The 12,100-nt window shown below is 42.2% G+C and overlaps 1 protein-coding gene across 1 annotated transcript in view; it reads right to left on the bottom strand.

Annotated features, from left to right (window-relative positions):
• Window positions 1-12,100, bottom strand: part of ABCB10 (ATP binding cassette subfamily B member 10) — a 29,959-nt gene that overhangs the window by 16,420 nt on the left and 1,439 nt on the right. The window contains exons 2-3 of the mRNA XM_019527507.1: window positions 1,534-1,734; window positions 592-794 (exon numbers count right to left, since the gene is read on the bottom strand). Coding sequence (XP_019383052.1) covers window positions 592-794; window positions 1,534-1,696 — 366 coding nt within the window. The 5' untranslated portion in view covers window positions 1,697-1,734. The remainder of the gene's footprint in view (window positions 1-591; window positions 795-1,533; window positions 1,735-12,100) is intronic.

Here is a 12,100-nt window from a genome sequence, read left to right on the forward strand (position 1 = left end):
TTTTTTTTTTTTTTTTTTTTTTTTTGTGATTATGAAACCTTTCTTCTTATTGGTCTTTCTTAGAATGACAGCAACAAGCAACCCAATGGCAGTTATAAAAACTGCCACCAAATTACCTATTCTGAGATAAGACTGTAAGAATGTTTAGGCCACGCAAACCATTGTGGAGGGAAGTCTCTTATGCAATAAAAATTAAACCATCCGCTAGACATTTACTGATGCAGAATGTACAGAACACCAAGACCCTTAACTGAACTCTTTATCCTAGCTATTGCCTCAGTCATTAAATGTAAAATTCTTAACAGTAACATGCAATTTAATGTTGCCCAATATGGCATCTTTGGAGCAGTGCCTCATTAAAGTAATACCTATGGCATAGTAGCAAGCTGGCTACAGGCAAGTCACTTGTTAGAAAGTAGCACATAAAAGTTATAAACTTTAGAAAGAGCACAGAAGAACAAAGCTCTCTCTGAAAAACCACAGCAACTTGAGTGGATTTTGAAAACCTTTACACATATAAATTACTAATACCAACTTATGAAGTCTTCAACCCATCATGAGCAGTGAGGGAAAGGAAAAAGACAAACATACCATCATGCCAACCCCTACTGAAGCCTGAGCTCCTGCTCTGAGCCCATCAGAAAGGTTTTCAGTCACAGAACGGCCCAACAGCGCTGTGTCTGAAGATAGGCGATTTATCAGTTCCCCTGTGCTGGTCTTATCAAAAAAAGCAACTTCTTGCTTCAGAATAGAGGAAAAGATATCTTGTCTCAATTGTTTCACAATTCTTTGTCCTACAAGAAAAAAGAATGGTTATCCAGAAAAGATTAACATTCCAAAACTTCACATGTAGAAACACCCCCTCTCTCCCCTTACTGACTTTATGAAAGACTGGAATAGAATTCTTCCATTTAAATCATACTGAAGTGTTACAAAATCCTAGAATCTAAACAAAGCGGACATATCCAGTGCGTGGCAAGTTACCCCACATGGGGTAGGGGAGGCTGAGGCCAGCACTGTGCTGGCCCCAGTAACCTTACCTGGGGTCCTGGGAGCCTCCCAGGGCTGCAGCAGCAGCGATCCTGCCATGTGGAGTCTGGCCAGCAGCGATGTGTGGCTCCAGCCAGCCAGGCTCCAGCTTTGGGTGGCACACACTGCCACTGTATATGCCACTCCGCCTTTTTTTCCCCCCCCATGGGTTTTTTTGACCCCAGAATATCAAGGGGTCAAAAAAAAAAAAAAACCAAAAAACTCTCCACACAGCTCCTGTGTAAGGTGGAGAATGGAATGTGCAGTATACCACACTGTCGCACTCATCTGGACATGGCCAGTGAGCTTTAATCAGTCTGTGTCAAGATTTAATTCCTCTTACATTAGGCACCTTCGTATTGCTCATTTATCTTTGATGTGATGAAGCAAAATAGCAATTTTCAGAGAGATTCACAACTGGTTCTAGGGATTTCTTTCAGACCTTTAAACAGTACCCTGTTTCTATGGCAAGGACCCCCTTTGACTTCACTGGGTTTCTTTTACCTGCAGTTTGCATGAGGTACACACGAATGGCATTTGCAGCAGCACCACACAAAAACAGCCCACTCAGCAAAGCACAGAGGCTGGTCAGGCTGTTGGTGAAGTCTTCACTGGGATTTGTATAAATGGCATCAATCACTTTCCCCAAGAAGAAAGGAGCTGACATGGTGATGACACTGGACACCGTCAGAAAGCCAACACCAGCTGAAACAAAACACACAAGCCCCCTTACATTCAGAGTTTGTTCAACCATTAACAGAATATTATGGATGAGTATTGTTTTTAATCTTCCAACAACCGATTAAGTACTATGGTCTCTAGGACTAAATTACTGGTACTCTTTGAACAGGATATTGAAAGCTAGTTTGACACAGCTCACCAAATGCACTAAGCTACAAAATGCTTAAGAGGTAGATGGGAAGAGTCCCATACAAAAAACCTTCTCATCAGCAGATCCTTTAAAGAGCGGGGAGAAAGCCAGTCTTTTTTTACTGAGAGACATGGGATTAATTTTCAGGGAGCACAGATCTCTTTCCAGATACAATCTTCAATCAACAAGAATCCACAACCCAGTGTACTGACTAAAAAGGTATATATCCTGAAAGAACATTCTCAATGAGCAGACTACTGATAACACTATGAACAGCATATGCAGCCAACCTGTAGCCCGTCTTATTTAACATGGCAGACAGCATGCTGCCTTCTTCCTCCTGCAGTTCTGACAGTTCCTATCATTCAAACTTTTCCCTCCATTTGAAAGTCGCCTCTCCTTGCTAGTGAAGCAAAACAAAATATGCAAGGAGCCTCCTTATGCAGCTTGAAATGTTTGCCCTGTTCATCACAGCAAAGCTAAAGCGTATCTTCAGTACTTTTGGCTCGCTTCATCCTAGGAAAGTTTTGAATGAGTTCTTTATTGACACCAACTTTAGACTTAGAGCATACCAACTTAATTAATACCTGTTTTTCAGGACTATGAATAACAGATTTGCTTTAGTTAGCCTTCATCACCATCATCCAACCTGTGGCACAGGTAGTTGGTATACAGGCACATGACCCCAGGCACAGATGACAGGGATTGGAGTGGCACTCAGGGAGGAGACAGGGATAAGTACTGACTCAGTGGTTTGGCCCTGCGAAAGCCATGGGTGTGGGTGCTGCCAAATTCAGTGTTGATGTGTCTTAGTGACAATGGGATTTTGCGGCACCAAGACACACTGCAACTTTAAATCAGCCACCACTGTCTCATAATTTGGACTTACCTTGTGGCATGATTGCCAAAGAGGTTGGCCGCCATTGATCTAACCCATCAGCAGCCAGGGGGCTATCAATGGTCTTGTGGGGTTTTTTTAATTTCTGTTAAAAAAAAAAAGTGTTGCTGTGAAAGTTAACTGTAAAATGACAAATGCAGAGGAAGCTTAGATGTCTCTCTCTGCAGCCTATCTGACAAGAGGAGCGTGACAGAGACAGCTGTGGGGTTGGGAGTATGCTAGCTGGAAGACAAAAGGGAATGTGGGGTGGGAGGTAGGCAGTGAGGCTTTACGGTGAACTGGGGTGGAGGTGGGCTGCATGATCAAAAAAGTTAAGAACAGCAGTCCTAGCCAAATAAGGATGGTAAAAAGTATTTCTTGCAGATGCTGCCACACAAGAACTTAGTGGTAATAAAGAATCCAGAAGCACTTCTTAACTGTCAGCTGAATCACAAAATTGTGCAATTATGTTCACATATTCACAGAAGAACACACTGTAGCTGCAAACTCCTCAAATCACCTTCCTCTGTCTCACAGCATAGTCTGTCTTGCTTGGATTCAGTTTCAACCAGTTGTTCTTCATTCACAATTACAGCAGATTTCACTTGAATTCCTTCTGTCTAATTAAACTAAAACTAAACACTCCGGAAGTAGTGAACTACAGATACTCCATTTACTGAAATACTAGGTACAATGTGCTAGTACAATGCATTTAAAGTTTAAAATTGTAAACAATATTGCCTTACAGACTAAAAGCCAAGTAATCTACATTATTACTTATCTTTTCCTGTCTCCAGGTGCACAGAATTATCCCTGTTTTAAGCACAGCCAAAATACAAAAAGATTTCATAGTTTATCTTGCCAATTTTACTGCAGTAACAGTTTCATCACTCAACTGCACAGACCCAGCATATATCATGTTTTCTGTTGTCAGCAGTAAGGGTCACTCTTGATTTTTAAGGGGTACTGTTGGCACCTAGGAGAACAAGGGTGTTGCAAACTGTTGGCTTATCCAAGAAACAAAATTCAACACTCCCAACAAGAGGTGGTACAGTGATAATTAGTTCAAAAAAAAGGGAGGGGTAGGGCAGGTTCAGCAGCCAGATATGAAGGTATTCCAGAGGTCAGAGGCCCTGCCACCAGAAAAAGCTCAACATACAAGCTCCAGGGTGTTTGCGTTAGGTAGCTTGACAGAGAAAATTCACTTCAGTGTTAACAGGAAAATGCACCCTTCCAGGGCATAGATTCGATGATCTTACAGAATCACACGTCAGAAAATGCCTACAGGGATCAAACTGAAAACAAATCATTTGTAGTAGATGGACACAAATTTACTCAGTGTCTAGTGGGGAATCCATACATACTTGCATTAGGATAACATCCTATTACAACTATGGCTGAAGAACTCCAACAGATCCCAAGAGCAATATAAACTTTTGCCAGTAATGAGAATGCTGCTTTGGACAGAAGTGCATTTGTGCTCCTAAATCACAACGGGTTTCCTTTAAGCACAGAAACTTTTTTAAAATGTACAAAGTGAAAAACAAATTCCCAGTCTCAAGGGTCTCGGGTCTTGCAAAATGGTTTGTCTTATCTGCATTTATACTTTACACGTGAGGTTTGACCTAGTTTCATCTTTTGCCAGTATTGCATCTCCTGTTATATCCAACTGTACCGAGAAGATAGCAAAAGAATAATCTTTGACCACATCAACCCAAAGCTGGTAGTCTAGATCCTACCCAGTCAAGTTTGAGAGCAGAATTTAGAACAGACAGTATTAGTGAAACTGATGGGGTTGGGCCTTGTTTCTACAGAGATGAAGAGTACTGATCCCAAGCATGCACTTGGATCTCTCCACAGCATTCAGTACAATCAGCAACAGAAACTTATCTGGTCTCTTCAGCCAAGTACAGACAAAAAGCCAGAGGCTGAATCAATTCAATCTTTGCAGGTTAGTCTAAGATGCATAGATTGAACCAATAAGCAAGTTAGCATACATTCACTTTTGATTCCAGAAATGCAGTCACATGACCACAGTGACCCAGGCCAGAAGCTGAGGTGCACAAGAGCATACCTCCCTACTCGGCTGAAGCTTGGGCCAAGGCTAGCCCACCCATACTGAGAGGCAGGGTTTGCGGGGAGGGGCAAAGCATCCTGGGATGCTGGGGGACTACCAGTTAATTAATCTGGACAGGATCTGGGACAGAATTTCAATAAACAGATTTAACCTAAATCAGTTCATTCTGATATTACATTCATCCAGGTTTATCTTAAACTGGTTTTTGTCATTTTGAAAGCAGTTTATGTCCACTGAACTTCTGTTGTGTTACAGATTTGAACTGGTTTCCTACCACTTATATCAGTTTATGCATCATTTCCATCCCTAGCCTTAGAAGTAGAAGGGATCAAGAGAAACTGAGTCTAGCGGACAGTTACAGTACTCTGCCACCAGACCGGTCTAGTACAACAGTTCTATTGCTTCTCTTTTCCTATGCAATATTGACATGCATCTGCTAAGCAAAGCAGTGACATTTCACGAGCTCAAATGCAAGCAATAAACAGAGGATACACTTTCCATTAACAGTCACTAGCCATTAAGCTGCCCCAATGTCAGAGAAACTTGATGAAGACAAGCTGCTAGACTCTTATGGAATTAGCTGTACCGGTTGAAGATTTACATCCACAACTTGTAAAGACACTTTGCAGTTGGGTGCTTCTAATCTTTCTGTCAACACCAGGCTCTCATGTTCTTGAAAGACTGGTTAGTTTAACATATTGCATTTTTTTCCAAAGAAAGCTTCAATCTCAATTATTCCTGGGTTTGGCTCCCTGACCTGGCTCCCCAGACAGCACCACCTCAAGTCCTTTTCACTTCTCTAATGGATCGAGGCTGAAGATATCTTGGGAGATGCATTATTTTCCTGGATCCTGATGATGTTTAATAGCTCTACCTCAGGAAAAATACAAGTATCAGACAGGGGTCCTCTCAGTGGGTGGTCTTAGACTTTGATATTCACTCCCACAACAACTTCCCCTACTCAGGGACACATAGCACATTCAATATTATATGCAAACAGTTACTTACAAGTAAATATAATTTCACAACCTGTCCCTCCAAATGGAAGACAGAAGAAACCCAATGCAAACACTAATCCTTTTTTATTCTTAACCTTGAAGACACTCTGGTGGCATGGTGACAGGTGCAACATAACATACTAAACAGAAGAGAAATATACTTTGTCTTTTTCTAAGGCATACACTGAACAGAGAAAGCATTTAATATAAGGATTTAAGGAAAAACTAAATGAGGGGTCAGGGGCTGAACTGGCAGGGTGTGGAGGGAAATGGGAGAGGGGACTGGGAAGTTATTCCAGTCACAGCAGAAAACAGAGGAACTTGAACAGCAAGACATGACCAATAAAGTTGGCATTGGAGCCACGGGAAGAGGAATCTATAAAGTATGCCTAGACAGAGTTCTTCGGAGTCATGACAATATGACATGAAAGTTTAACTTGGAAACTGTTTGGCAGGAAGTATGGTCACATAAAATGCCAGGACTTAATTTGCGACTGTCCAGCACAAGCAGTGAAGAAGTTATTCAAAGCTTGCTGAAAAACTACATCTTCAACAAAAATATTTCTTTGCTGAAAAGATTCTGCAGTCCTGGAAAACTGACCATTGAGTCAATCACCAATGCAGAGCACAATGGGAGTTTTCAGAAGCTATACCTTCAAAGCTGATGTGGTACATTTGTACCATCTGCTAAATCCTGTCCTCAAAGACTAGCATGAGTTTTTTTAAACAACTGCTAGCAAAAAACTGAAAATTTTCATGTATTGTTAAAGTTAAAATACCTTGTAGAAAGCAGCCAGAACAAATGACATCTAAAAGAAGAACCACTGAAAATTATCTCAGGAAGTGGGAACATTTAGTAGTTGAGATTGGGCAATAGCTTTGCACTGGGGCAGAAGAGGCAGAAAGTGAAAATAGTTAAATCACTGTCTTTTATGACGACAGGATAAAATACAGACAGAATGAACACTTCATACACTTAAAACAAACCATACAAAAGTCAGAAGCACAATTCATTTTCCACTCCCTTAAATAAAGGCTTAGATAATCCTCCAACAGCTATGTAAGAAGTGAATTTCCAGATGCTAACTTTGGAACCGGAATAAGGTAACTTCAGATTTACAGCAAGAAGCACTGCTTTAACCTTTTGTATTTTAACCATTACACACTTAAAATGAAGCCATAGTACTAATTTGAACAAGTATAGGCTTGAACATAAAGCACATTGTCTATATCAAACTCCCTAGCCTATTCAAATCTGTAGGTGTAAAAAGAACCTCTCCCTGGAGAGTTCTGTAGAGTCAACCACTTGCAGCTACAGTGGTTAAGATGACAAGGCACTACTCCAGGACCACAATGGCTTAATTAATGGATTGTAAAGAACCAACCTGAAACTGCTGCTCAAAAATTTTATAAGTTTAATGATTTCAAGACCAAAAAAAGAGTTTGCTGTAACTAATCTACTGGAGAAGTGCCAAAGTTACTGTGTGCTGGATCTGGACCATGGGGCTCCTTGCACACTGGATCCAACCCAGAGCATGGGGCAGCAGCAGCTCAAGTAAAGATGGATACACTTGCAGTATTTCATTCCAAAACTTTTTAAGAATTCTTTAAAATTTGCTTTAGGATATACAGTTCCCTATACAAAATTATAAAACAATAACCTAACAGAATACAATGCAACTCTTCAGAAAAATGAAAATCTATTTGTCACAACTGAAAAGTATAAGAGTTTCCAGGGCTGCAGGACAAGGAGGCAGTAAGGCTCCATTCTGCACTCCCTGGGCTTGGAGTGAAACTCAAGAAGCATCAGTTGCAAGATCCTTGGGCAAACAGCCAAGCACTTTCCTCCACCCTCAGTAGGCCTTGAGAACCTTTGGAGACTGGGCTGGTTGGGATGCGTACTCTTTCTGGTCTTCTGGCTGTGGAGCAACACTATCACATGCTGCTGCTTGCTCATTTTGAAATGGACAGAAGTACCACCACCTCTGGGCATGTCTGAAATGCTATATTCTGGAAATGTTTCAAACTCCATTCCACTTTGACCTGCTTCAAATGTTACCTCTGTCCACACCCTAAGATCACGTTATAAACCAGGAAGCAGAAGTTATGGCAGCTCTCACCAATAAGAAAGTTATTATGGAGTTCAAACATTTACAAGAATAAGTTTATTAAAGTGCTCTGCAGAAGAGCCTAACTGAGGACTTTTCTTTCTCTTTGAACCAATAAGCACTGAAGAAAGAAATAGAGAACGAGCACAAGAGGTGTCTAATGTTGTATCCAATTCAGGAATGGTACTAGAGAGTAACTGGACAAAAATCACCAAGAAAAAATGCCAGGAGGAGGAAGGAAAAAGAGAAGCAGCAGCTACACACAAAAGTTAATGACCTAGAATTATGTGTAACATCAATTAAGTTCCAAACCCCAAGAGATCTTTCCTATGTTTATCTCCTGGAATACTGCCTTAGTGAAATGGGGACAGCACTGCCCAGTATCAAGAAATCATTAGGAATTCTGTATTTCTCAAAAAACTATCTTCCTCCTCACTTTTAAGAGACATTTACAGATTCAGGCAGCCTACCCTCCCCTCATCTGTGGCAGGACAGAACAGTTACCCTTCAGACTTCCCTCACAGGTGCCCCAGCACACCACCCAAAGTCTGCTGCCACAAAGTGCAGTAACAGTTTGTCCCAAGACATTGCTAAAAGCATCTGAATGCCTGTCCCCAGTTATCTGGTGGGATGGGGAACCCAGACATACCACAGGCATCTGCTTTCACCCCAATCTCAACACCTCTTTAACCCAGGATATACATCTGCAACCATGGAGCAGGGAACCCCATGCAGTTCCCTTGCTCTGCAACATGGAACACCTGCCCTGGAATCCCCTGCAGCATTTCAGCTGTGGAACAAGGTACTCACAGGGGCTTCCCTTCTCCATGCTTGTAGACACACACCCTGGAAAATCCCCTGCAGGGGATTCTGGGGCATGCATTTCACACTGCAGAGCACGGGAACCCCATGGGGTTCCTTGTCTGCTCTTGGAGATGCACACACCGGGTTGAGGCCAGGCACTCCAGACCACTGTCCTGCGGGATCAGGCACCAGAAGCATGGGGGAAGGAAGACAGGGAGATGCATCCTGGCACAGCTGATCTCTCAGCAAAAATAATGCATGCACACACACACCCACCACTGACATGAAAAGGACGGTAAAAAGTCTGCCTGCACTAAAACAAAACTGTAGATGGACGTTTCATAACTCAAACATTAAGTGTCTGTTTATCATTTGCATTAGCAGTGAATGCTCTGAAGGAAGGATTAAACAATACTTTATATCCAAGGTGTGTCTCAGACACTAGAGCTATCAGCAAACAGAAGGCATTTTGTCTTTCTACAAAAAAAAAAAAAAAAAAAAAAAGGCTTATCTGTTGTCCCACCAAGCAGCCACTGCCAGCATCAACCACTGTGCACAATCCACCACCATGCTCTCTGGGGTGCCCTGCCCACCTTGCAAGATCTTCTGAAGGGTGCTGCACGGTGCAAAAAGGTAAGCCCTGTAAGAAATAAATTAGTCTTTAAATGGGGTGCCTCTAATTTCCAAAAAGTTAGAGGTGTCTTGAGCCTAAAAATATTGAGAACCACTGATCTAGAAATAATACCTACATTTCATATAAAGATATTTCCTGCTAGTCCCTCTAAGCAGCACAATGTTAAAAAGCAGGTTTTTTTAGTTGTATGCATCTTTAAGTTTTCCTGTGATCTAATATCATTATAGGAGTTCAAATATTAGTTTTTGCTCTTAACTTGAATCACTTGAGCATCTCAAAATAAAGTCTCTCAAACTTTTGATACCTTTTTCTGGATTAAAATTAGCTGCACGTTTCACACTTACACCTGAAAATGTGTGCGCATGCATGCATGTATATATATGTTGTTAAACCCTTAACATATTCCATATAACATATTTACAGCACACCCTTGGGAATCACTGGGCTAGATGCAAGCACTGGCACACTAAAGTTATTGTATATATAAGAAAAAAATATACATAACTGTGTATTGGCTTGATTATAATTTGGTACCGTGCATCATGACTGAAATTTATATAATAGTGAGCTTCTCAAATAAGAACCTCTAAAAACAGCAGTAAAAATGTTAAACAATCCTCAGTGTGCTGTCCAGACATTTAAAAGAAAAACTAATGTTAACAGCTTTTACTTTTAAGACCTTCAAGACATTTCCAGTGCTACACCACATTTTGAAAGGAAGGCTGTTACTGAAGTTGCTTTTATGCACAGAAAGATTTCACAAGTCCAACTGCTCCTTATGCAGTATGTTGGACTCCAACAACTCTGGACTTCCACTCTATGGAGCCTCGTTCCAGAGTCTGCAACAGGCAGACTGTGCTGCACAGAGTCAGATGCACAATATTACAGATACTATTAGCAAAACTTGAAGGAGTTTTGGAAGAGTAACACATTACATTTTCCACCTTCAAAAAAAATGCTCAGTAATACTAGAATAGAGACTGACATAATTGATTCTCTAAGAATTACTCACGCTCATTTGTACTCTTTACACTTCATCATTTAACACAGAAGCAGCGTAGGCACTGCATAGGTGGGGGGAGGAATGGTCCTGTGAATATAATGCAGACCAGACATCCTAAGACCTGTCACAAACTTTCTGTGTTAACTGAAGCAGGTCAGTTAGACGCTGTGTCTTAGTCCCCACAATAAAAGGGCAATAATAATGCCTACCTCACAACAGCACTACAAGGGTTATGTCTATTCATCCGCTGTCCTAAGGCTAGATCTACCTGCCTATACTGATGCAGCAACTGTAGGATAGGGCCTTGCAAAACTATCATTAAAAAAAAATTAGTAATGAGGCACACTATGGTTATTGTTAGAATCACAACAAATGATATAATGTTTCTACCTCATTAATCTTTAGCCAAAATAAGGCACAGTAAGGCCTGTAAAGAGCTGCAAAGGGATGGTCCCCTGCCACATGCATTGGAGATCCTCAAAGCGAAGTGGCCAGGGGGGCTTTTCTGCACAAAGCATCTGAAGTCTGATTACTCCAACACTTCCTAGAAGGATGTGATGCTAACTAGCACACTTTCTATTTCTAACATCCCCATCACTGGAGAGGCTCAAACACTGGAGTTGCTCTCAAAGGCTGCATCCGGACGAACACGGACATTTCTTTCCTTGGGGACAAGCAGCACCAGCACACCTGTCTGTCTTGTACTTCATGTTGTCTACAGCTCAGTTCTCCAACACCTGGTGATGCTGCTACTTGTCCCCAATAACTCCTGAGCCACAGGTGCTCTGGTGCATGGCAGGTTACTCTGCGTGGGGTAGGGGAGGCTGAGGCCAGCAACTGTGCTGGCCCCAGCAGCCTCACCTGGAGTCCTGGGGGCCTGGAAGTGCTGCAGCTGCAGCATTCCTGCAGTTGAGAGCCTGGCTGATAGCTGGAGCGTGGCTCTGGCCAGTCAGACTCTGGTTATGGGTGGTGTGTGCTGCTGCCCCAAGGTAAAAAAATTTCCCTACTCAGCAAGGTAGCAGTGCAGGGAATGACTGGATATGCAGTGTGTGGCACCACAGATGGGTATGCGGTGCCACATACTGCATGTCCATAGTTGTGGCCAAAGAGGTCACCCTGCCCTGCTTTCTTTGTGAGGTCAGGCAGAAGGCAGGGCAGGGCTGCACCTCAGAGCAGTGGTTCTCAACATTGTTCAGACTTAAGGCACACCTTGATAAAATCTGGATGCCCCTAGAAAACTGTTCTCACTTATTCTTTGGCTACAGAAAGGTAGTAATAGATCAATTCTTCTGGTGCAAAGAACTCAGGAAGCCCACAGAGGGACAGAACAGATTTAACATGACTGATTCCTTCTTTGAAATCTCTGGGTTTAATCTCATGAGCTACATTTGATACCAGCATTAACATTGTGTAGCACCCCACAGCACACTCAAAAGGACCTCAGGGCATCCTGCAGCACCCCTGGAAAGGACTTCAGGGCACCCAAAGACCTCAGGGTGCTGTGACCTGCGTCTGGAAGTCACCAAAATGATAGAAAATCATAAAGTCAGGCTGGCCAGGCCTTCAGAGGGCATCTAATCCAGGGGTTGTCAACCTTTTTTGTACCAGGACCCATTTGTAAACATCGACAGCCAATCCCGACCTAGTAAATAATTTAAGTAGAAAACAGCCCCTAGCCCTACTGGTACCCCTCACTCCT

This window comes from Gavialis gangeticus, unplaced genomic scaffold, assembly GCF_001723915.1.
Source record: "Gavialis gangeticus isolate Ggan-Ray unplaced genomic scaffold, GavGan_comp1, whole genome shotgun sequence".
Lineage (NCBI taxonomy): Eukaryota > Metazoa > Chordata > Crocodylia > Gavialidae > Gavialis > Gavialis gangeticus.